Here is a 25,784-nt window from a genome sequence, read left to right on the forward strand (position 1 = left end):
TTCTGGCGTGGGGGGTGGGACCTATGCGGCCCCGCCCCCTCCTCATCCCCCTCCCTCCTCCCGCTCCCCCTCCCCCAGGACACTGCCGCGGCCGCCGCAGGAGCCCGGAGCTCGAGCCGCCCAGCGACTCCCCCTCCCCCTCCCCCAGCCCCGCCCCGCCCCAACCCGGGGCTCCAAGCCGGAGCCGAGTCTGCGCCTGGGGGTAAGTACGCGACCCTTCCCCAACCCCTTCTCTTTTCTTTGAGGCTCCTACCACCACCCAAAGAAAACCCCAGACTCAGCTACGTGTCCCCTCCCTTCAACCTCCTGCGGGACCCAGAGGTGCCCGGGCCCGCGGGACCCAGTGGTGCCGCGCGCTGCCCCCAACCTCGTACCATCCTGAGCCAAATGCGAGTCCTCTGACCCCTGCCGCGGGTCCAGATGTGCACCGCCGTCTGTCCCCACCCCTAGGGAGATCCCGAGGGGTGGGACCCCCGCCCCTGGCCCCCAAGCGCCACTCTTCTCCCACCTGCCGGGTCCAGGTGCGCGTCCCCCCGCATGCCCCTCCAGGGTTCCAGCTGCGCCCCCATCAGCTCGCCGCCGCTGTGGGGAACCTGCCGCCCCCGCCCCCGAGTTTTGGATTCCAGGGTCGCCAAGTCCAATGTCTTCGGTCTCTTTTATCTTTTCTCCTGTTCCCGGGGCCGAGAACCACCCACCCCCCCAAGCCTGCCCGGGGCAGGGGTTCGGGCTCGGACAAGGGCAGGGTTCGCGGGTGCTGGCTGGAGGCCGGCCGCTGCCCCCAGCCCGTCTGGGGACTGGTCTCGGGCTGAAGAGGCGACTGGCCCCGGGAGCGTGTCCTCTCCTTGCGCCCCGCACAGTGCAGTTCATTCATGAGCCGCCCGGGCCTGCGTTGGAGGGTGCGGTGGGGAAAGGCTTCAGAGGCGGAACAAGGAGTGGGGCAAAGGCCCTGTTGGGGGGAGGGGGCGCGCTTTGTCCCTCCTGGCCTTCTTGACCGCCTAGCGAGGACAGTCCCAAAGATTTGGCGCCTTGCTCCTCAGAAGAGAAGGTCGCTTGGGAAGTGGAGAGGAGAGGTCAGAGGGGCCAGCTGCCCTTGGGGCTCTGTGCTGCCACCTGCCTGGGTCCCCTGGGGGGAGCTCTGGCCGCTCAGCACTCCACTTCCCTGCGGGGCAGGAGGGTCTGGGCTTCTGTACCCAATACCACTCTCTACCCTTTCCCTGGGTCTGCCCAGGAAAAATGAGGCTGTGCTCAACCCCTCTTGAGTAGGGACCCCCAGTCTTGCTTCCCAGGCCGTGAGAGGAGAGGAGTGGGAGCGTCTACCAGGCTTCCAGCCCTGGTTGTGCTGGCAGTGTGACTGTCCTCCAGGGCACCAGAGGGTCCAGGCCCTGGCTTGCTCCAGGTGGCACAAGCTGGGGCCTGCTGTTGGCTCATCCAACTCAGTCTTGGCCTATGGTTGGGTGGTGGGTGGGGATGTGGCAAGGCAGAAGGCAGGTGGTGAGTATCTAAAGGTAGTTAGGGAAGCTAACCCCCTTTTGGACATCCTACAAGTTCCCTCCGATTATAACAGAGTCTTGGAGAGCTCAGTTCAAATTCCAGATCTGCCATTCTTTAGCTGTGTGACCTTGACAAGTTACTTAACCTGTCTGAACCTTAGTTTTAATTAAAAAGTGCATTTACTACCACCTCCTTACGAGATTTATCATGAGGATCAACTAGATAACACAGGGAAAGAGCCTGGCACCCTGCCTCGTTGTTGATCAATAATGGGTTCTCTTCTCTAAACTTCTGACCCATCTTGGCATAACATCACCCTCCTGGGCTCCCACCTTTCTGGTCTGCTACAGATGGATTGGATATGTTTGAAGAGTCTGGGAACACTCCCTGCCACTCAGCGGCAGAGTCCTGAAGGCCATATAAACCCTTTAGTCTAAACAAGAAGCCCATCCTGACTGAGGGGCTCTGTCACGTTAAAGTCTGTTTTCCTTTATTTTGATTTTTACCAGTTTTCCTTCACTAAACCAACCCCTTTTATGCCAACACTTTATTAATAACAGTACCTAATATTTTTAGAATCCGTCATGTGCCTTGAACTGTATTAAGAGCTTTACATAAGTCATCTTGTTTAGTTCTCAAAACAACCACACAACTAAATTATGATTCCCATTTACTGGTGAGGGAACTGAGGCCCAGGGTGGTGAAGTAATTTGCCCAGGTCAGTAGCCAGATCTGTCTCATCCTAGATAGAGCCTGAAATCACAATCCCACGGTCTGAGTGGGAGGGTCTGGCAGCCACAGGCAAGAAGGAGGGCAAACAGGTAGAAATAGGGTGTGGCATTTTTCCAGAGCTGGAGCTGGCAGCCCCCACCCCCACCAGGTCCCTGATGGAAGCTTCTCCTCCGGCCAGGGCAGCAGCATGCGGCAGTCAAGACCACACACTTAAGCCGGACTGCCTGGGTCCATATCTGGATCTGTGACAGACTGACTGTGTGACATCGGGCAAGTTCTGCACCCTCTCTGTACCTCAGTGTCTTCTCAGGGTTGTGATGGCTAGTAAATGAGCTAACATGTGTAAAGCACTTAGAACAGTGCCTGGCACAGAAGAAGAGGGAAATCAATATTTGATAAATGCATTCTTTTTGTACTACTTTTTTTTTAATTTTTTAATGTTTATTTATTTTTGAGAGAGAGAGAGAGAGAGAGAGAGAGCACGAGTGGGGGAGGGGCAGAGAGAGAGGGGAAACACAGAATCTGAAGCAGGCTCCAGGCTCTGAGCTGTCAGCACAGAGCCCGACTCTGGCTCCAACTCCAGAACGGTGAGATCATGACCTGAACTGAAGTCGGAAGCATAAGGGACTGAGCCTTAAGACGTCCCTTTTCCTGCTACTATTTATCCTCTTTTCAAGATACTTTAAAAAAAAAAAAATTTTTTTTTTAACGTTTATTTATTTTTGAGACAGGGAGAGACAGCCTGAACGGGGGAGGGTCAGAGAGAGAGGGAGACACAGAATCTGAAACAGGCTACAGGCTCTGAGCTGTCAGCACAGAGCCTGACGCGGGGCTCGAACTCACGGACCGTGAGATCATGACCTGAGCCGAAGTCGGATGCACAACCGACTGAGCCACCCAGGCGCCCCTGCAGATACTTTTTTTGCCCATCCCTGTGAAGCTTGGAGGGGTGGGGCAAGGATATTAATACCTCTTTGCTACAGTTTGGAAGACTGAGGCCCAGGTTACATAGTAGCAGAGCTGGCCTACATCATCATCCCCTCCCTTCAGAACACACAGCCTTCCTGATCCCAAGCCCTAAATGAAATCTTCCCAAGTAACTCTGGAAGAAAAAACTTTTACCTTCTAACTCCCTCACTCTCACCATGCACACGCTTTTTAATGGTAACATAACAACCTTTAGATAGCTAGAACTAAAATCCTCCGCCATTTTGGGGGCGCCTGGGTGGCTCAGTCGGTTGAGCGTCCGACTTCAGCTCAGGTCAAGATCTCACGGTTCATGAGTTCGAGCCCCGCGTTGGGCTCTGTGCAGCCAACTCAGGGCCTGGAGCCTGCCTCGGATCTGTGTCTCCCTCTCTCTCTGCTCCTGCCCTGCTCACACTCTGTCTCTCTCTCAAAAATAAATAAAGATTTTTTTTTAATTTAAATAAATAAATAAAATCCTCCTCCACTTTCTACATACTGCCAGCTAAAGTCTCAGTGTCAGACTAGAGAAATTCCAGGATACACCTGGCCCAGGGGATGAACTGCCCCCTCACTTAGTCCTCCCCCCAAATATTCCGCCTCAGTTTCTTCCACCCTCCCAGCTGCTCTCCCTAAAAGTTTTGAGCAGCTGCCCTAGGTGAAGTTCAGCCCCCCCACAACCCGGCCCCCCACAATTAGGAGCACCAAGGACACCAGTGAGCCTGAAGAGCCACTGGCCCTGGCTCCACCCTTTACCTGCCCTGTGACCTCATGTGAGTCCTTCCCCTTCTCTCTCCCTGGGCCCCTGCTTCCTCCCCTGTAAAGAGGGGATAGTGATCTGATCCAGCAAGTACCTTGCCTTCCTTGGGGGTCAGGGATAAGATCAATGCAGTTGTTGGGGGAGGGGGGGAGTGCTTTGTGACTGTAAAGAGGGAAGCAGCAGATAGACACCATAATTTCAGTTACTAAGCATCTACCTGGACCTTCACCCACCCTATGGGGCCCCCTTACTGCAGAAGCTCGCAGAACGTTCCACCTTCTTTCAGTGTGGACAGGACTGGGGGGGGGGGGGGTGCGTGGTACTCCAGGGGTTTGTACCCATTGCATTCTGGTCTGATGGAGCCTTGGAGTTGGGGAGAGAGGCAAAAACTAGGAATGGGCTGTCTTGATTGCTGGAGTATACTGGAGCGGGGGCGGGGGCCACTAATTCAGAGGGCCGCCAACCATCACAGACCCAAGATCCAAGATACCTATACCTACCTTTAACCTCCACTTTAACCCTGGTACCGCAGGGTTCTACACACCTCACGTTTACATATCCAAGCTTCTAGGCACACCCACACCCCCCCCCCCCCAACTTACACACCAGGGCCTGGAGCCTGCCTCGGATTCTCCTACCTACCCCCCAACACACACACAGACACATCAACACATGTCTGCACACCTAAACATACACATTCCCACAATGCTCTGGTGTTCTCTAGCTGGAGAATGAGCATTTATGAAACTTCTGTGTTGTGCGGAGTCCTGTTCTAGGCACATCAGAAAAGCATGGTGCCCTGAACAGTGTTCTAGCTTTAGAAGGAAGTTGACCTAGGTTTGAACTCCATCATTTTATGAGCAGTGTGACTTAGGGAAAGTTATTTAACCTCTCTGAGCCCCTGTGCCCTCATCTTAAAATGGCAATAAGATCCAACTCAGGATTGTCGAGGATTAAACGAAATTGTGTATGTATTATTCTTGAAACAGTGGGTACTAGATAAGTGACGCCTGTTGTAATTACTAAATTCATGGGGTTTTGGGTTTTTTTTAAGGCGACTTGGGCTGGAAGGGAAGAGGGAGGCATAAACACTGGGCAGTTACCACTTTAGCCTTCTTAATACAGGCTTTTCAGAGACTCCCTGGGACTAAGTATAACATATAAACAACCACAGCTTCCCCCTCCACTTAAGAGCTGGTGCCTCTTCCCCTGCAATTGAAGTGTCAGGAAGGGGAAAACCAGGGATCGGTGGGCAGGAGAAACCCTCTGAGTCCCCCCAAGGGGCTAGGGGATGCTTGCTGCCAGAGTTACAGTCACTGATTCTCGGTTTGTTGTTCTCTCTCTTTGTCTGGTTTCCTCTCTTCCCTGGGGACCCCCACCCCCACCCCAGGCAGAGTTTCAGTGTTGTCAGCAGAAGGGGCCCCCAGGGGCCCCCAGTAGGACGGGGTGGAGCAGCGTGCCTCGGCCACACTTCTCCACCGTAGGAGCCTCCCCAGAGCCCTGCTAGGTTCCGTCCCCAGACACTCCCAGAACCCAGGTATCCGGGCTGGCTGCCCCTTCCCTCCTCCTCCCCGCCCCACCCACCCAGCCCAAAGAGGGCCCGGGCAGCCCGGCAGTGGGCAGTGGCGGGGAACCGGGCTGGAGGGCAGTACCCTGGCTGCCGGGGACTTGGGCAGGCTAAGAGGCCCCTGCCCACTCTCTCTTCCTTTGCCAATGGAAAAGCTCGCTGGAGGGCACAGCATTCCCAGCCTGCCCTACTCCGGAGGCAGGAACAGGGCACTCTGGGAGTTGTAGTTCTCACACCACTCAGGTGACCCCTTGTGCTGAGATCGTTGGAGAGGTGAGGAAGCTGGAGGGGAGGAGCTGCTTCCAAGGCAGGGAAAAAGGAATGAGGGTAAGCAGGAGTGACTGGGACCAGGCAGATAACACAAACCCAGAAGTCCTAACTTTTTAACTGACTTCACACTCTGACCCCATCCTCAGGTCCCTACTCTGAGGACAGAGAGCCAGCTCTGAAGCTGAACATCTTTTTTTTCTTTGTTGTTTTTTTTTTTAATGTTTTTATTTATTTTGGGGACAGAGAGAGAGCATGAGCAGGGGAGGGGCAGAGAGAGAGGGAGATACAGAATCCGAAGCAGGCTCCAGGCTCCCAGCTGTCAGCACAGAGCCCGACACGGGCTCGAACTCAGACTGTAAGATCATGACCTGAGCCAAAGCTGGACGCTCAACTGACTGAGCCACCCAGGCACCCCCCTTTTTTTCCTTTGTTTTGAAGCCAGTTATATCGAGAAAGTGATTAACAGTGCCGAAATCTCTAAGCAGATGAAATCATGCCATTTTCCTAATAGAGGTAGAAAGAGAAGATCAGGATGAGGTAGCTGGTTCCTGACTCATCTTCCCCTGGCCTCCTCACCCCACCTTTTAGCCTTGAACCCTCAGACCTAAGACCTCTCCCCATCTTCCCTCATGTCTCTGCCTGAGACAGAGAGAGAGGGAGAGAGAGGGAGAAAGAGAAAGCAAGCATGAAAGTGTGTGTGTGTGTGTGTGTGTGTGTGTGTGTGTTTGGAGAGTGTTTGTGTGTGTGTATGGAGGTGGTGGGAGGTAGGCAGCAGAGACTCACAACTTCCAACTTAGAAAAACCAGTCTCCCCAGTGCAGATCTGGGCCAAGTTCCCCAGACCCTGGGTGGGGTCTCGGCCTCAGAGCCAATGAAGGTAAATCCATGTGACTCAACCCTCCCCTCCCCAGGCCCTTATCTCTGGAAGCCAGTGCTTCCCCCCACCCAGGCAGCCGGTGATCTGCCCTCACTCCCTCTCCCCATGCTCATGCTGGGAGCCATGAGGGGGACAGGGGATGAGCCCAGCTGACCATGGTCCTCTCTGCTCAGGAGGACCATGCGGCAGTAGCAGCCATGCTGCCCTTCCTTCTGGCCACCCTGGGCACCACGGCCCTCAACAACAGCAACCCCAAGGACTACTGCTACAGTGCCCGAATCCGCAGCACCGTCCTGCAGGGCCTGCCCTTTGGGGGTGTCCCCACCGTGCTGGCTCTTGACTTCATGTGCTTCCTTGTGAGTGCCCACACATGCCCCCCCCGCCCCCCATGCCTGGCATCCACACCCTGTACCTAGCTAGCTAACACCTGCAGCTCTAACCACTCTTCCACCTGACCCTGACTCCCCAGGCTTAACTATGGGAGGGATCCGTATCACGCAGCCCAAGCCTAGCCTCTGACCATTCACCCAAGCCAGGGTCAGCCCTTTCTAAGGCCAGATCCCAGCCCCTCTGCCCCTGCCCTCCAGGCTAGTCCCGTGGGTGGACGGTCTCTCTACCTGCCAACCATTCCCTCTGCCCACAGGCACTGCTGTTTTTGTTCTCCATTCTCCGGAAGGTGGCTTGGGACTATGGGCGGCTGGCGTTGGTGACAGATGCAGACAGGTAAGGCTTGGGGACTCTCCCTCACCCCTGCACACATACACATGCACACTCACTGTCACTCACTCAACACACACCCATCACTCCTCGGGGATAGGAAAGAGCCAGCCCTCTCTCATCCCCCTTTGTCAGGGGGATGAAGAGGGACCAGTCCCAGAACAGCCATGGGGGACATGAAGGCCTACAGTTGGATCTGTGTCCTTTGTCAGTCCCCCGGGACCCTCCCCCCCTCCCCTGTTAACCCTGTCTGTTCTCTGTCCCCAGGCTTCGGCGGCGGCAGGAGAGGGAGCGAGTGGAACAGGAATAGTATGTGGGGCACCTGCCCCCTCATCCCCACTAAACCAGCTTTCTCTTTTCTTCTCTCATGCTTCTTTTCTCTTCCTGCCTCGTTACTGGTTTCTCTTTGCAGTTTTCTCCTCTGCAGGCTCATGTTTCGGACTAACGCAGGCGGTGTGCTTTGCAGAGCAGGGGACTCCCAACTTGTCTCTGCCTCGCTCCCCCATCTCTCCCTCTGGCTTTCTGCCTGGGAAAAGCCCCTCCCCATATGTCTGGCTCTCTCCATGGTGGCCGGTGGCCAGGCTGGAGGGGCTGTCCTCCCGGAAACTTAGAGGATGCTCACCTGTTGGTCCCAGAGACAAGATTGGGTGTCCCCAGTGGCTTGCCATCCCCTAACAACTAGTTCTTCATATTTCAGGGTTCCCTGCTCACCCCTTCTGGAGGCCTGGGAGGGGGGCCTCCCACGGAGCCCCGAGTCTGGGCTTTTGTGCCACATCATCGTCTCTGTCTATAGGACTGGCGTTGGAGTTGTAGCAGCTGCTGGGGTCAGGGAAGAGGGAGGGTAGGGTCCCACCTGGGAGGCATCCCCCAGCCCCTGATCCCTCCAGCCCTTCTGGGGCTCTCCTAGTCCATCCTTTCCTTCAGCTCCCCATTGCCCTGTGCATAATACTGGCTCTGTCACCCCCCTATCCCGTCCCCTGCTGGTCAGCCCCAGAAATGCAGGGCCTCCTCACACTCTCGCTCCAGCCTCCAGGGCGTAAGATGAAGACACCCTCTCCCTTCACTCACTGCCCTGCACTGGTGTGCCCTCCAGGTGCCCTGAAGGAAGGAGGTGCAATTAAGGGAGGCAGGGAGAAGGCAGGCGTTCGTCCGCGCTTCAGCCTCTGCGCTTTCTGTGCTTTGTCTAGCCCCTGGAGCTCTGGAGGGGGAGCCCCCCACTTCAGTCCCGCTCCCCAGGAGCTCAGACTCACCAGGCTCTCTGATCTCTCACCTTCCCACCCCCAGTGTGGCCTCAGCTATGCACGGGGACAGTCATGACCGGTATGAGCGTCTCACGTCTGTCTCCAGCTCCGTCGACTTTGACCAAAGAGACAATGTGAGTGCCCTCCCCCAGACTTGTTAGCCACCCGCTCCTTCTCCGGGGCAGGGGGCTTAGCAGCCTCTAGCCTCCAGTGATACAGAGTCAAGGACCTGGAATGTGGCCTTCTCCTCAGCAAGGGCAGTGCTCGTCTAAGAGCCACAGGATGGCCACCCAGACTCGCTCTGTACTCCACGCCAGCCTCCAAATCAGCACAGACCTAACATTGTGAATCCCACACTTTGCACCATGTAGAGCCCCGCGCCCGTCTCCACCTGTTAATCCCAAGGACCCCTTCTTCCTTAGGGTTTTAGAAGTAATAACAGGCCTTTCTGCCCTATGGAGCAAAAGCAGGAATTCATTGCGTTGCTCAGAGATTGCAGGCTGGTGGCCCTCGTCTAGATGGGGCCAGTTGTGGGTTGGGGCTGAGTGGCAGAGGTCCTTACAGATAAGGCGATTCACAGCAGTCCCCGGACCCTCATGCACGCCAGACCCAGTACTCCAACATTACCTGCCTGGCCCCTGTCGTCCTGCCAGGGTGTGGGTCCTAGTCAGAACTCTAATCTTTAGGCCCTAGGCTGGCCCTGGGCAGTCCGGCTTGGGCTGGGTGGCCTGGGGGCAACAGCTCCTGTAGCAGCCATAGTAGAAGAAGCCTGTCAGCTTCCTGAGCTGGACTCACACCGGTAAGTGGCAAAGCAAAGCTATCACCCTTGCCCGCCAGAGGTGTCCACATGGTCCCCAGACTCAGGTGATGTTGGCAGCAGGCAGCACAGTCCTGCATCTTAACTGGAAGCACCTCTGTCCCCGATCCTGTGTTAAGCCTGGACCTTCCACTGGTAGGAAGGTGAGGGAGGGTTCTCTCTGCCCAGCCCTCCCCCCTGTATCCCGACCCTGCTCTCAGTGGGGTCTCTGCTGCAGGTAGGCCTGGGGGCTTGAGGGTGGGAGATTGAAGCTCACAGGGACCCGGGGGTTGGTCCCTCTGGGCCGTATTGGGAGAAAGGTGGCAGGAACTCGGGAAGCCTGGCCTGCTCCTCTGCTGTAGGCAGAGCCATGTTGCAAACTCTTCTTGTCTGGGTCTGGAGTCCCCACTGCCTCTCCTAGAACCCTGAATCCCACTCCTCCCTACGCTGACCCACACAGCTGCAGGCCTTCCTTTGGTTGCGCTGCCCCGTTGACTCTTGGCGGGGATATGTAGCTCTGGACATGAGCATCCACAGATAACTCAGTTTGGCCTTAGTCCCTTTCTCCTTTGAGGGCTGGCACCTTCCCTCTCCCCCTCTGGGATGAGCTGCTTTCTTTGGGGGGTTGTGGAAGTTGTTCCAAGGTGAGCCCAGCCTGGAGGTGAATATGAGAATGGGGCAGGTGGGATTTGAGGGGGAAGGGAGGGTGGGGGTGGTGGGGGGCTCCAGCTGATAGCCCTCTGTCCCCCCCACTCCAGGGTTTCTGTTCCTGGCTGACAGCCATCTTCAGGATAAAGTAAGTGAACAGTCTTCAGGCTCTAAGGAAAGAGAGAAACAAATAAAAACTTCAGAACCTGTTACCTCCCTACAAAATCCAGAAGCCAGCAGCTTTGAGGGCCTTAGTGCTCCTAGCCAGCCCAGCACCCTCCTCCCTCCTCCAGGAGGCCAAGCCCTGGGGTCCTGGCCTCTGCTGTCCCCTGAGCTGGCCTCACTCTACCCCATGGTCTCCTGTATGCCCCCCCTGCCTGGTGGGCCCGCTCTGCCCTCAGCTCTCCGCACCCCTGCCACCCTGTGAGGGCAGAGGCCAGAGCGCCCCCCACCTCAGAGCCTCCGTGCAGCCAGCGGGGCAGGGGGCAGCGGGCAGGCTGGGAGCAGCCAGCCAGCAACAGGCAGGAGCCAGTGTCCAGCAGGCAGAAGTCAGGAGATCGAGCCAGAGTGCGGCAGGCAGGCAGTGAGCGCTGAGAGAGGCAGGAGGCCCAGACAGATCAGCACCACCACTGCCCACGCCCCGGCCCCCAGGGCCCCTCCCCAGGTGCACCACATAATGTGTCTCTCCAGCACCCGTGAGGCGCTGCTCTGTCCCCAGCCTCCGTCCTCCCTCCTGCTCCAACCTCTTCCATCAACCCACCCTCCCTTTCCTCACCCCCTCGACTCCCGGCCCTTTCTTACCCTTTCGGCCACTCTGCAATCTTCCCCTTTCCCCTCTGTTCCCCTCCTCTCTCTCCTCTTCTCCTTTCCCTCCCTGCTTCCTTCCTTTCCTCCCTCCCCTTCCCTCTCCCTTTCTCATCCCCCCTCCCAATAATAGGGGGCCCAAAGACCCCCGCCCACCCCCATACTGCTGCCAGACTGGCAGGGGCTAGGGTGGACTTGGGGGTGGGCAGGGCAGGCAAGCTGTGGCCCCTCTGCCACCCGGCCCTCACCTGATTCCTCTGCTGCCCTGGGCCTGCAGGGATGATGAGATCCGGGACAAATGTGGGGGCGATGCTGTGCACTACCTGTCCTTCCAGCGGCACATCATCGGGCTGCTGGTCGTCGTGGGCGTCCTCTCTGTGGGCATCGTGCTGCCTGTCAACTTCTCAGGGGACCTGCTGGGTCAGTGAAGGCTGGGATGGGTGGGGTGGGGAAGGGAGGAGAGGGGGCAGGAGGGCAGGCGTCCTGACCCCAGCATCATCCTCTCCCTCTCCCTGCCCCCTCCCACCCCCAGAGAACAATGCCTACAGCTTCGGGAGAACCACCATTGCCAACCTGAAATCAGGGTAAGATTGGGAAGCCAGTCAGTGAGGTCAGAGTCCAGCTGTAATGAGGAGGGGTGCGAGGGGGAGCACTGTGGGGAGAGGTGGATGTGGGGCCCTGGGGACTTGGATTGGAGACAGAGTAGGTGGATGTCTGCTGGGAGTCCCCAGAGATGACCAGATAAAGAAGCTGCTGTGTGACCTCAGGCCAGGGAAAGATGGCAGGGGGTAGTTAGGGGACAGTGTAGCCAGTGCACAGGGCAGGGAGAGATGACCTCTTGGGGACATTTCAACTGCAGTGGAATAATCTTGGGACCCGGACGGTGTGAAGTATGGGGCCTGCCCTGTGAGGGGGCCAGTGCCAGAAGACCACTGGCAGTAGAAGGGCCTTGAACCAGGGCTGAATTCACACCGGGAGGCTGGGGGCCGCCTGAGTGGGTTCCTGGCCCCGGTGGCTCCATGTACCCCTCTGCCCCACCCAGGAACAACCTGCTATGGCTGCACACCTCCTTCGCCTTCCTGTACCTGCTGCTCACCGTCTACAGCATGCGTAGACACACCTCTAAGATGCGCTACAAGGAGGACGACCTAGTGAGTAGAGCCCAGCCGGCCTGCCCCGCCCCCAGCCTCTTCCCTTCCCTCTGGGCCTCTCTCCCCTCAGCCCTAAGGGGTGTCAGTGCCAGGGTGAGGCCGCCTGGGTTTCATTCCGGGCTCAGCAACTCAAGAGCCCCTATGCTGCAAGTTAAGTTACCTCCCCAAGCCTCGCTTCCTGATCTGTAAAATGAGACAACAGCAGAACCTTCCTAAGATGGGGGTGGTGGGGGGGGGGGGGGGGCGGGGGCGGGGGGTGGGTAGGTGATAGGAGGCGTGGAAATCACCCGTGCTGTGCCTGGCCCTGGGGAAACAGCAGTGGTGATGCCATGCTTGGGATGCTCCCTCCCTCTCCGCATCCATCTACCAGCCCAGTACTGAATGCCCACCCCACAGCAGCCACGGGGTGCCCGGGCCTTGTGGCCTGAGGGTCAGAGAGTAGTACCCCCTCCCTCGCCCTGGATGACCCCTCAGGAGTGAGAGACCAAATGGCTCTTCCATTAAGCTCCTGCCTGATTTCAATTAGATGCACTCCCCTGCTTTCCCTGGAACCTGGTTTATCCCTAAGGCCTCCTCCCACCCAGCTGCTCCTCTCTGCTCACCATTCCCCACGCCCTCCTGGCATTCTCGAGCCTCCTCTGGAAGGTACATGCGCCCTGCTGGCATTCTCAAGCCTCCTCTGGAAGGTACATGCGCTCCCCTCTCACCCCAGGTGAAGCGGACTCTCTTCATCAATGGAATCTCCAAATATGCAGAGTCAGAAAAGATCAAGAAGCATTTTGAGTGAGTGGCCACTCCTACCCCCAACCCCAGGTCCTGTGGGCCCTTCTTCCGTCTTTCAGCCCCTCAGACTTCTCACACCCTCCGGCTGAGGTCTGGGCTGCAACAGGGTGGAGACTAGACCACTGAAGGATTACGTGACCCCAGGGCATTCTAGCACCAGGGCTGGGTGATAGCCACCCCCGCCCCCAACAGCAGGGGAAATATAAGAAATACTTGTAAAGTGAGAGAAGGAAGTGTATGTCACATCCCCTCCCTCCTCTCTCTCACCACCCCCACCCCCCCCACCACTCCACCTCCCCTCTCAGCTTGAACTGGGTCATGGGTTGTTGGCCTGGGATCCAAGGGCCCTTCAAGGTGTGTGGCTTCAAAACTGTACGTGACATTCTGGGGTTTGTGTGCAGACTGGCAGGGAGCTCTTGGCTTTCAGTGGATCCTCAGGGAGCCCGGGGGGACCTGAGCTGCATGTGTTCTCAGGCTCTTTTCAGCTCTGGAGTTGTGTCTCAGAGGGGAAGGGGAATATACACCTCTAAGAGCTCCAGGTAGCCGGAATGGTCCGCATCCGGGATTAAGGATCCTGTCATACATTCATCTGTGTGCTCAGCAGACTTTCTCATGATATTAAGCCTTGGGACCATAGAAACGAATGAAAGATCATTGAGCTCTCAGGAGGTTCACATGGTGGAGGACAGCGTCAGGAGCTGGTCCAGGGTCTGATCAGAGATTGGTCTGAGGCCAGTCTGTGGCCAGAATTAGGAGTTGGCCAGTGGGGTCCTGATAAGGGACATTGGCAGTTTGGATCAGGGCTCAATCTCTGCTCAGGATCGGGACTTAGTGAGGTCTGTATCCACAGCCAGTTGGCCTGGATCAGAAGCCAGTTGTTGTTCTGGATCAGAACAGGATTGGGAGTCAGCATCTGGCCGAGGTTAGATTGCAGACCCCTTTGTTGCAGGCAAATGAGTGGTTTGTGATCAGCATCAGCGGACGGATAATCATTCATTCAACATGCATTTATTATCACTTTCTGTACTCCAAGCATAAATAAATTAGAAACAGGCCCTGCCCACACAGAAGTTCGAGAACAGCGGTCAAAATTAGATCATCCTCGGTCAGTACGAGAGCGACTTGGGATCCTGTCTGGATTCCCAGCTGTGATCGGCATTAGGGGGCAGTCCGAGTCAGGATTAAGGACAGTGTGTGCTCAGAATTAGGTGGCATCTTAATATCACTGTCCTGTTGGGATCAGTTGTCAGCTTGTACTGGTTAGTCCTTTAATGACAAATCCTTCTTGAGCACCTGCCGGGCACCCGCCCTGGAGGGGGACCTAGGGTTACAGCAGCAAACGAAGAAAGAAAGCCCCTGCCCTTGTCCGCTGGCATTCTGGTGGGTGAGACAGGTAATAAACAAACGAACTAGTAACAGACATTGCGTCGAGTAGGGGTGGGTGCCAGGGGGAAAACCAAAGCAGGGAGAGGAACAGAGTGAGGGAGTCAGGAAGGGCTGCTGTTTCCAGTGGGGGGGGGAGCAGCGGGGCGCATGCTGACAGGGCCCTGCACACAGTGAGGAAGTGAACCCCGCTAACCAAACATCCATTCAGCACACACTCATCGTACACCTACTGTGTGTTTCCTACCAGGGAGACAAAGGAGAACCAGGCCTGATGGGTGTCCGTGGGGAGCTCGTGGTTCCGGCTGTTTCAGGAGTCAATCTACGGTTTTGTTTAGGAAGCAGACTGTGATTAAAATTTAGTGGTCAGCCTCTAAGCAGGGTGGGGGGGAGACTGTGGTCCTAATTGGAGTTTGAGGGGTCAAGGAGGTGAGCATCAGGGAACAGCCATCTCATGGATCCATTCATTCAGCGCATGTTTATTGAGTACCTAGTATGTCTAAGCTGCTGGCCCAGGCCCGAGCACATGGTGATGAGTAGGGCTTGTGATCCAGGTCTGGGGTCTGTCTGAATTAGAGGACTGACCCAGCAGAATTAGGGAATATCCCGTGTGTAATATCAGAGAGCCTGCATGGCAGGGATTAAGGGGTTAGAGATTAGTCGGGTGAGAATGAGGGCTCAGCCTGCCACAGGGTTCCAGGCCCTTCCAAAGAGGAGCCCTAAAATGGTTAGAGTAACACCGTGTGGGGGGGAAAAGTCTGTAGTGCATTTCAAGGACCGCATCCCAGATTTAAGTTTGCAAATTCTCGTGCTTTTGGGAACCAGATATTGTGCATCTGTTAACACTTGGTGGTTCTTCATTTAAAAAATTTTTTTAACGATGGGGCTCAGTCTAGATTGGGGAGCAGGGAGCAGTGTGTGATGAGAAGTGAGAAGGAGCCGCAGGCACCCCTCGAGTCCTGCCAGGTACCAGCACCAAGAGTCACATACAGTCTCTCTCTGCTCGGTTTCAGGGCAAGGTGAGGGTCAATCTCGGGTCAGGGTTAAAAGGTCAGTCTTGGGTCTGCAGACCGGGCCGTGGGTTGGTTGGCATCAGTTGGACCGTAAGGCAAGGCTAAGTGTTGGACTGTAACCAAGTATTCTGGAAACAGGGTTGAGAGAACAACCTGAGTAGAAACCGTTTCTCTCAACTGAAAGGTCAGAACTCTGAACAAGAGTCAGACCACGGCCGTGGCCTCCCCTAGCGCCATGCGGGGGTGCACTCACATCCACGGTCATCATCGGGGTGTGCTCAAGGTCCCCGTGCCTCAAGGCTCCCCGCTGCTGCTCAGTTAAACACAGGGAGGAATTTCCAAGTTTCATTCTTAACGGAGCTCCCATTTTTGTAGACCAGAAAGAGGGATCTTGAATTGGGGGTGTATGTCTTCACGGTCGCAGCTGCAAGTCGGGGGCAGGTGGGCAGGGTCGCCGCAGAAGATGATGGTGGACTGTATTTCAGGGAGGCCTATCCCAACTGCACGGTTCTTGAAGCCCGCCCGTGTTACAACGTGGCTCGCCTCATGTTCCTCGATGCAGAGAGGTAATGGGGGGGATGACAGCTGGGGGCCCCTGCCTATTATAGAGCACATCTCAGCTGCCACAGGGGAACCTGGCTCCCCATCCAGGTGTTTCCCAGGGCATTTGATTTTAATTCAACCCCTGGGTTGCCTGTCAATCCAGCTCTGGAAAGAGCAAAGCCTGGAGGTTAGGGTTGTTGCAAGAAGAAAGGAGCCCACCATCCCCACCCCATCCAAGGACATCCCCTTCTCCATCTACAGTATGAAAACTTCAGGCCAGACTATAGGAAGAATTTCTGGCCCTCAAGGGATGGGTGGGAAGACCCTGGAATGGGGACATACCTGAACCATACATTCTAAGCAGATCCAAGAGTAAGATCGCCCCTGTCCTCAGGGAGTGGACTTAGGTGGCCCCTCAGCTGGGCTCCCTACTCACCCTCCCAGCCATTCCTGGCCCCAGCTGGGTGGTGGGTGACTGGACCCCTGGATCCCACAGGAAGAAGGCCGAGCGGGGAAAGCTCTACTTCACAAACCTCCAGAGCAAGGAGAATGTCCCCACCATGATCAACCCCAAGCCCTGTGGCCACCTCTGCTGCTGCGTGGTGCGAGGCTGTGAGCAGGTATGAGGTGACCTCAGGCCCCCAAAGCTCCTGCTGGATACGGGAGGGGTTGGACAGATCTTGGGAAGACAGATCACAGTAGAGATGGGCACATTCCAGGTGCGTGTCCCACGACCCCGGGAACACACACACACACACACACACACACACACACACATACACACAAATGGGTCTTAAACATAAACAGCCATAAGGGACGCCTGGGTGGCTCAGTCAGTTAAGTGTCTGACTTAGGCTCAGGTTATGGTCTCACGGTTCGGTTCTTGAGTTCAAGCCCCGCATCAGGCTCACTGCTATCAATGCAGAGCCTGCTTCAGATCCTTTGTACCCCCCCCCCCCCCCAGAAATAAATAAAAAACACCAACGGTAAACAGACTCCCTGAGGAGGCAAGGCCATGCGGCCGGGGGGCTGGAGGTAGGGTGCCAGGATGGGGAGCAGGGCGCAACCCTCCCTCAGTAGGTCCCCACCTGTTCCTACAGTCCTTGAAGCTCCAGTTCCACTACTGGGTTTGTACCCATCCCTCCAGTGACCAAGTTTTCAGGGACCAAGTCAGAAGAGGTCAGCCAAGAGGACAGTGCTGTGGTGTATTTACTAGCTCTGTGGCTTTAGGCGAGTTTCCTGACTGCTCTGTGCCTCAGTTTCCTCATCTGTAGGATGGGGCTAATTGTACCTACCTTGGGCTTATGAGGATTACAAGTTAACACATAGAAAGCCTAAAGCAGTACCTGGCCCTTAGTAAGCCCTGGGGCAGCGCCGCTGGGCATGGTGGGGACCAGCCTGGCTCTCTGACCAGAACCTTCGCCTCACCCGCCCTCCCCACCCCGGCAGGTGGAGGCCATCGAGTACTACACAAAGCTGGAGCAGAAGCTGAAAGAGGACTATAAGCGGGAGAAGGAGAAGGTGAACGAGAAGCCTCTTGGCATGGCCTTTGTCACCTTCCACAATGAGACCATCACCGCCATGTGAGCCCCTGCCCTGCCTGCCCAGCCCAGTCCTTGCCCCCCACCGACCAGCTGGGGCTCCCGGGTCCCCACGCTCACGGCCAGCTGTCGGCAGTGGGGTCCCCAGCGGCTGGCGCCCTGGTAACCGGTGCCCGTCCCCCAGCATCCTGAAGGACTTCAACGTGTGTAAGTGCCAGGGCTGCACCTGCCGCGGGGAGCCGCGCTCCTCGTCCTGCAGCGAGTCCCTGCACATCTCCAACTGGACCGTGTCGTACGCCCCCGACCCCCAGAATATCTACTGGTGAGCGCTGGTGGCAGGGGCACGTTCCGTGGGGCCTGCTGGCTCCAGTGGGTAGAGGGGAGGTGTCACCGGGAACCATCAGCATGCGGTCCCTAGGATGACCCTCTCCCCTGCCTTCCCAGGGAGCACCTGTCCATCCGAGGCTTCATCTGGTGGCTGCGCTGCCTGGTCATCAATGTCGTCCTCTTCATCCTCCTCTTCTTCCTCACCACCCCGGCCATCATCATCACCACCATGGACAAGTTCAACGTCACCAAGCCTGTGGAGTACCTCAATGTGAGGCCCTGCCCCGCCCCACCCCTCTATGCTGTGTCAGGAGACACAGATGCCAGGCCTCGAATCCCTCTTCGGGGGGAATCCAGAACACCCTCCTGCCCAGTCTGGCTCCTCTCCTGCTTTTCTAGCCCAGCCGCACCAAGCACTCCCACACGACCACGGGCTGTAAAGCCCTCTGTGAACTTCCCTGGGGCTCCCTGCCACCTTCTCCTAGCAGAGACCACCCTTGGGTTTGCACACATCTAGAGAGACACCGGGGAAGAGAGAGAGCCCAGGGCCAGTCCCTTCTCATCCCCCAGTCTCTCCGACAAACGAATGGAGGTTCAGACTACATCTCTGGCTTCCAAACTCAGATTCTGGTGCCTTTATCAAAAAGACTCTTACGTGAAACCCAGTGTGGAAAAGCAAGGCTGCTCAGATGGCAATAGAGTGACGGTCACTTCCACCAGCTCTCCCCTCACCTCTCCTGCCACGCACACGGCATACCTCCTTGGGAGTCTCAAAGTCCAAAGGAAGATAGTTTAAAAAATTACTGACTGATAAGAGCAAAAGACATAAGACCCGGTTTTTCTGGGTTCCGATTCCACCCCCCTTCACTCCTCACTAGCCGGGTAACCTACTGAATCTCTTTTTGCCTTAGTTTCCTCATCTGTAAAATGGGGTAATATTGTGAGGCTCAATACACGTAAAGCATGTGATCGATGCTGGGTACTTAGTAGATACTCAGCAAGTGCTAACTACTGATGCTATTCATAAGACCCTGGCCCCCACAGGTTCTGGACGTCTGTCATGGGGCCCTGAGAGCTGCGGGGCCTGGGGCTCAGTGGGGGAGGGGGCCAATAAGCAAAGCAAGCCGGACCGGGGCCGCTGCCCCTGCCTGAAACGCAGCCCCATGCCCCACTGCAGAACCCCATCATCACTCAATTCTTCCCCACCCTGCTGCTGTGGTGCTTCTCGGCCCTGCTCCCCACCATTGTCTACTACTCGGCCTTCTTCGAAGCTCACTGGACACGGTGAGACCCTTCACACTCACTGCACTCTGGCCCTCCTAGGTGTGCACCCGTCCCCCCACCCCCACCCCGCCGCCCCCAGGCAGCGCTTTCCCTTTCAGCCTCCCCGCCCCAGGCGGCCCCAGAGCTGCTGGGGAAGGGATGCCGGCCGGCATCCTCACCCTGGGCGGCCCCCATCCCAGTGGGGCCTCCTGTGATACCATCCTGGCTAGGGGAGCAGGCGTGGGGGGCTGGTTCTCCTGACCTCTGCCCCCATGCCCCCTGCCCCAGCTCCGGGGAGAACAGGACCACCATGCACAAATGCTACACCTTCCTCATCTTCATGGTGCTGCTCCTGCCCTCACTGGGACTGAGCAGGTAGGTCGCAGACAATGGGATGGGAGATGGCGTGGGGGTGTTGCAGGGTGGGCGAGGGGAACGGTTCAGGCTCCTACCTCCCTCACAGAGCGGGGGGACCCAGGTCTGGGGGGGCATCCCCAGAGGCTCACGGACTAGACTCCTCCCCTGGTGTTCTGGGCCATTCCAGCCTCCCACCACACCTCTCCACTCCTCCTCTCCAGCCTGGACCTCTTCTTCCGCTGGCTCTTTGACAAGAAATTCTTGGCTGAGGCAGCTATTCGGTTTGAGTGAGTGACCTGGACCCCCAGGGAAAGAGACCGGAGGGCGGGGGTGGGTATGCCTGGGACACACTACCTTTCCCCATGGGAGGGTGCCTCGAAGCTTCCCACCCCCCGCTGCAGGGAAGAGGAGGGGGCTTACAGGGTGTGGCAGGGTCATCCCAAAGCTTGCACACAGTGTCTCAGGTGTAGACGTGGGAGACATCCCTGGGGTCTGTGTTGGGGCTCATTCTCTGGGAACCCCTCTAGAGGTCACCTTCAAAGTGTATTTGGGGCTTTAGGACCCACACTGGGGCATTTCTCTGACCGTCTCTAGAGCTTGTATTCTAGGACTAACTGTGGGAGGCGAGTTTCACTCAGGAGGTTTGGAAAGGTGTCTGTAGTAGGATCTTGGCCATACTTTGGGAGTGATTTGGGTGTATCCCTGAAGGGCTCTGGAGCCCACACTTCTGAGTATTTATGGAAGGCTCTTGGGCTCCCAACTCTGGAGTATTTACGGGGAACTCTGGGGCTCATACTTTGGGATGTGTATGGGGCACAGGTTCTGGGAACACCTCTGAAGTTTCAGGCTCTTATCCAGAGGTGTGACTGTGAAATTCTTTATGGAGCACCTTTTCTGGAAAGCCCTATGAAGCTGTTTGGGGGTGGGGGTGGGGGTGGGGGGCCACGTGCCATGGCTGTATATGTGGACACAAGCTCCAGGGGTCTTGCTCTAGGCCATCTGTGATCATCTTGGGCTCACACTTGGGGTGTCACAGGCACTGACAAAAGTTCTTGGGCTCCCCCACTGAAGATCTTTGAGGAAGGGTCTCTGGAGCTTGTGTTCTGGAGGTGGCTGAGGCTCACGCTCTGGGGGTAATAACCATGGCTTAATTTAAGAGCTAAGGGGTAATTTCTGGGTATTCCTAGGGCTCACGCCCTTGGGGGTCTTTTAGGATCTCATGGGGGTTGTCTGGAGACCTCAGACAGTCATACCCTGAACTCCGGTGGCCTCAGGGCTATGGAGCACTCTCCATGGGTCTTTATAGCGCACAAGTTCTAGGCGCACTGCTGAGCTCACACTCCCAGGTTGCATCCACTCGCACTGAGGGTGTTGGAGGTGTCTGTTGATACTCTGGCATCTGCCCCTGGGGTTCACACTCTGGGGGGAAGCGGGGGCACAGGTGCTTGAGAGCTGACCTGGGGTGTCCACATGGAGGAAGGCGCGTTGGGGGCGAAGGTGTGGTGTGCTCTCAGGCTGGCAGTGGGCAGGCCGCAGCCGGGTCTCCCAAGGGTGCAGTGCTGGAGCACTTGGTGCCTGCAGGTGCGTGTTCCTGCCCGACAACGGCGCCTTCTTCGTGAACTACGTCATTGCCTCAGCCTTTATCGGCAACGCCATGGACCTGCTGCGCATCCCAGGCCTGCTCATGTACATGATCCGGCTCTGCCTGGCGCGCTCTGCCGCGGAAAGGCGCAACGTGAAGCGGGTATGGCCGCCTGGGGCCGCAGTGGCCCGCACAGCGCCCCCTGGTGGGCCCAACCAGAAACAGTGACAGTTCAGCTAGGGTGTGGGGACACAGGGGTGCCGGAAGTTGCAGGACCCAGTTCCGAGGCCTTGGGCTTTCCCTTTCCTTTCTGGAGCCTCAGTTTACCCATATGTGCGACGATGGATCAACATAGAGAACCCCGAAGGCACCTGCCAATTCTGACAGTCTAGTGTTCCCATGGGAGTTGGGGGAGGTCCGGGTCCCTAGACCTAGGATCCCTGTGCCCTCACCCCACATGAGGTCTCTGGGCATCCCATTCCCAGGCCTACCAACCTGCCAGCACCTGATTTCTCAAAGCCCCCCCCCCACCCCCCCATGCCCCGTCACTGTACCCACCCTGACTTAGCCACAGCCCCTCTTTCCATCTGCTTTGCCCTGCCCCACCTGGATATTGGGTTCCTTTTCCCCACAGCTTCGTTCCTGGCCCCCTGCCCCCTCCCACCTGCCCTGTGCCCTTCTAGTCTGTCCCTCCCTTCCCTGAGCCACCCTCCTGCCCATCTCCCCCCCAGCATCAGGCCTACGAGTTCCAGTTTGGCGCAGCCTACGCCTGGATGATGTGCGTCTTCACGGTGGTCATGACCTACAGTATCACCTGCCCCATCATCGTGCCCTTCGGTAGGCACCGCCGCGCCGGGACCTGGGCCCTGCTCGGGGGGACCCAGGACCTCACCCGCTTCACTCCAGTAAGGCAGGCCGCCCTGAGTGGACAGGGCCCCGGCTGGGAGGCCGGCCCCTCGGGCCTCCCGCCCGGTCCCTGCCTCAGTCTGGGGCCGGGCCTGGGGGGAGGAGGGGGAAAACCATCTCAGCTCAGGTTGGCTCCAGCTGGTGTGCTGAGCCCCTGGGCAGAGCCACCCAACATGGCCATACTCATCCACACCAAGTGCCTTCACTCAACTGACATGCTCGGACACACATCACATACCCACAGAGTTATTCACATGTGCACACACACACACACGCACACTGTCACTCCTACACAGCATCCGCGGGTACACGTGGACACAGTCCCATAAGCTCAGGAAAGACCTTTGGATTCCAGGGTGGGGTTGGACTCTTGCCACTCACAGAGACCCACTGTAGCTGAACTGTGCACCTTGGACAAGTCCCTCTTCCTTCTGAAATTTAGCAAAGTTTCTCTTCACCTGTTGCCCTACTAGTGACCTCTCCTTTCCCCCTGGTAACATCCTAACCCCTTAACCACCCTCCCTGGTTATTGAAGGCTCCAAAATAACCCCCTTGTCCTCATTTGAAAGCTCCCATTCCCTCAGCCTCCAGGAAAACAGAACTTACCATCTAATTTATACCCATCTGTTTAGGGACAGGGTAGAAAAAAACCAAGAAGGGTTTCAAGAGGAAGCTCATTGACCCAAATGAATGGACTTCTAATAGTAGGGTTTTTAGCGAGGGGCAGCAGAACAAAGCAGGGAAGCTGAGGAAGCGGACAGTCTGTGATCCTGCGACGGGCTTGGGGCTGGGGCAGGAGGAGGGAGGCCAGCCCTTCAGCGATCTCGGTAGGACTGGGACAACCTGTGACGGACACACCGAGGTCCGGTGGCGTTGGTTCCGAGGTCAGGGCCCGTGTGGCTTCCCCCAGGGCTCATGTACATGCTGCTGAAGCACCTGGTAGACAGGTACAATCTCTACTACGCCTACCTGCCGGCCAAGCTGGACAAGAAGATCCACTCAGGGGCCGTGAATCAGGTGGTGGCCGCACCCATCCTCTGCCTCTTCTGGCTGCTCTTCTTCTCCACCATGCGCACGGGTGAGGGCCACCCCCCCACATGCCTCAGGGAGCTGGGGGAGGGGGACCCCCATTCAGAGTCAAGGCAGAGCAAGCCATGGGAGGGTCCATGATGGCCAAGGGCCACAGGCAAGGAACCTGGGAGAAGCCACAGCACATGGAAATGTGTGGTTGCATTCAGAAGGTAGCGAAGGTGGGGGGGTGCCCAGAGGAAAGGTAGCAGCCCCATCCTCTGCCCCCCCCCCACCAGGGTTCCTAGCCCCCACGTCCATGTTCACATTCGTGGTCCTGGTCATCACCATCGTCATCTGTCTCTGCCACGTCTGCTTCGGACACTTCAAATACCTCAGTGCCCACAACTACAAGGTGTGGGGCCAGGGGGGCAGGGGATGGCTAAGGGCAGAAGCTCAAGGGGATGGGTGGGAGCTGAGGGCAGGGGTGCCAAGAGGGTGCAGGGTCATGATTGTGGCTGAGAGCCAAGGACATCTCCCCACTCCCTGACTCATTCTGGACCCCTCAAGATTGAGCACACGGAGACAGATACTGTGGACTCCAGAAGCAATGGACGGCCCCCCACTGCTGCAGCTGTCCCCAAATCTGCGGTGAGTGCCCCGATTCATGGCCAAAGGTGGGGAGGAGCCTCTGACTGAGGCTCAATCCAAAGTTGGGGGTTCCATTAGTCCTTCAGAAAGTGAAGCCCATTCCAGACCCCAGAGGCAGGGAAAGATCTGGCTTCACTGAGGGGTCTGCCCACCTCTCCCTGGGGGGGAAGATCACCGTCCCGCTTCCTGGAGACCCTGAGATTCCCCCAGTCAACCCCTCGCCACCAGGAGCAGCTGTCCACCCTCACCCTCTACTCCTCTCCCCCTTCAGAAATACATCGCTCAGGTGCTGCAGGACTCAGAGGTGGACGGGGAAGGGGACGGGGGTCCTGGAAGCTCAGGGGATGAGCCCCCATTGTCCTCGTCCCAAGATGAGGAGCTGCTGATGCCACCTGATGGCCTCACGGACACAGACTTCCCGTCTTATGAGGACAGCCTCATAGAGAATGAGATTCACCAGTAAGGGGAGGGAGGGGCCCTGGAGGCCACGCCCTGCCCCCACCCAACCCCCCCCCCCATGGACACTAAAAACGCTAATAATTTATTAGATCTAAAGCCCCTTCCTCCCCCCATCCCCTGCTTTCATTAAGGTATTTAAACCTGGGGATTCCACCACTCTCCCCCCACCATGGAGGGAGGGAGGGAACCCCCCCAACCTCAGTGAGGAGAGCCCCGAGCCGGACCCGGGGCAAAGAGGGGTGTGGACAGGGTTCCCCCAGATCAGTGCCCCCCAGGCTAGTAGTATGGTCAGGAAGGGTTATTGAGAGCCAAGAGGGGTACCTGGTGCCATGGCTGGAGACCTGGGGGGGGGCAGGCATATCAGGGGCCACCCCCCCCCCCAGTTCTTTCCTCCCCCCAAGGCCCCCTGGGACCTGGCACTCCAGGGAAATGGAGCCTCCAGCCCCTGTGGGTTGCATGAGAGGGGAGGGGCTGCTGAGTGGGAGGAAGAGTCAGGCCCCCAGCCAGGGAGGTGACCTAGGGGTGGGGGGTGGGTATGGCTGACACTGGAAAATGGGTTTTTGCACTGGTTTTTTTTTTTTTTTCCTTTAAAATAAAAACAAAAAGAAAAGCTCTGAGGCACGTGTCTGATTTGTGCTGCCGCCCCGGACACGTGGGCTAGGGACCAACCACCCTCCTGTATCTGGAAGATCTGTTTGGACCCCGGGCAAGAGACTTCCTGTGCGGGACCTCAGTTTCCCCAGGGAGAGGAGAGAATGGGCCTGGGAGACTGCAGGGGAGTCTCAGGCAGGCGGAGCCTGCTGAGTTCACACCGCCACCCTGCTCTGGCATCTACTAGCTCTCAGCTCTGTCTTCACCCCCTGCCCGGAGGAAGCTGTAGGACCACTCAGTCTGAGGGACAGGGACACAAACCCACACACCCGAATCCCCAGGAGCCACACAGATGGGATGGAGATTCAGGGAGAAAGGCCATGCAAAATCACAGGTTCCCCACTGTCTTCTTGAAGACTTCCTGGAGAAGGAAGATCCCCAGAGGGCTGCTTCTAGAAAGGGGCTCAGCAGGTGGCTCTGGAGGGTGAGAGAGGCCAGAAAATGGGGCCACAGTAGTCCCGCAAATAATGCCATTATTATTTGTTGTCATTGTTGCCATAACATATCGAGCAGTGATGTGCCTGGAATCCTGCTGAGTGACTATGTTACCTGTTTTAAAGCATTTACTCCCCAGAGAGCTCACTCCAGGGGTCAGGCATGGGTTCACTGCGAGGAGGATTACGTGAGGCAATATAGGCCAGATGCCCACTTGGCCCAGCGCCTAGCCCGTAGGAAACACCCAATAAACGTCAACTAGAATTAATTCTGTGATCATTAATAGCACTTGCAACACAGGTGTCATTTTCCCTCTTCTTGTGGAGGCTCAGGGAGGCTGCGGGGTTTGTCCAAGGTTACCGGCCTGAGAGGAATCTTGGAAAGCCCTTCTGAGAATCTCAGTGAGCCAGGCCCCCAGCCTGTCTGTCCCTTCCCCCTCAGGAGTGCCTGAGGCCCTACCCGACAAGTCTCCTGCCCAGTCAAATCTCCCACATCCCCAGACCCAACTGTAATTCACTTTTTTTTTTATGTTTATTTTTCTTTTTACATTTATTTATTTTTGAGAGACAGAGAGAGACAGAGCCCAAGTGAGGGAGGGGCAGAGAGAGGAGACACAATCTGAAGCAGGCACCAGGCTCTGAGCTGACAGCACAGAGCCCCACGTGGGGCTCGAACTCACACACCGCAAGACCATGACCTGAGCCGAAGTCGGACGCTTAACCGACCGAGCCACCCAGGCGCCCCTTTTAATGTTTATTTTTGAAAGAGAGGGAGACAGAGCGTGAGCAGGGGAGGGGCAGAGAGAGCAGGAGACACAGAACTCGAAGCAGGCTCCAGGCTCTGTGTTGTCAGCACAGAGCCCAGCA

The 25,784-nt window shown here is 57.1% G+C and overlaps 1 protein-coding gene across 3 annotated transcripts; it reads left to right on the forward strand.

Moving 5' to 3' along the window:
- Nucleotides 1–78: 78 nt before the first annotated feature.
- Nucleotides 79–24,398, forward strand: TMEM63B (transmembrane protein 63B). Of its 3 annotated transcripts, none has more exons than XM_086706958.1 (24): nucleotides 79–202; nucleotides 6,833–7,015; nucleotides 7,303–7,382; nucleotides 7,644–7,685; nucleotides 8,661–8,751; nucleotides 10,172–10,209; nucleotides 11,143–11,285; nucleotides 11,398–11,449; nucleotides 11,908–12,016; nucleotides 12,729–12,799; nucleotides 15,681–15,761; nucleotides 16,235–16,358; nucleotides 17,188–17,321; nucleotides 17,464–17,601; nucleotides 17,724–17,877; nucleotides 18,784–18,890; nucleotides 19,158–19,244; nucleotides 19,448–19,513; nucleotides 20,808–20,970; nucleotides 21,540–21,645; nucleotides 22,625–22,792; nucleotides 23,022–23,137; nucleotides 23,293–23,373; nucleotides 23,645–24,398. In XM_086706958.1, the coding sequence occupies exons 2-24, from the start codon at nucleotides 6,857–6,859 to the stop codon at nucleotides 23,834–23,836; spliced, it is 2,502 nt and encodes an 833-aa protein (XP_086563084.1). In that variant the 5' UTR covers nucleotides 79–202; nucleotides 6,833–6,856; the 3' UTR covers nucleotides 23,837–24,398. The 3 variants fall into 3 exon arrangements, with proteins under 3 accessions (XP_086563084.1, XP_086563086.1, XP_086563085.1); XM_086706959.1 differs by lacking the exon at nucleotides 79–202 and adding an exon at nucleotides 2,474–2,493; XM_086706960.1 differs by lacking the exon at nucleotides 7,644–7,685.
- Nucleotides 24,399–25,784: the final 1,386 nt, after the last annotated feature.

Source organism: Puma concolor, chromosome B2, assembly GCF_028749965.1.
Source record: "Puma concolor isolate L17-30 chromosome B2, mPumCon1.1.hap2, whole genome shotgun sequence".
Lineage (NCBI taxonomy): Eukaryota > Metazoa > Chordata > Mammalia > Carnivora > Felidae > Puma > Puma concolor.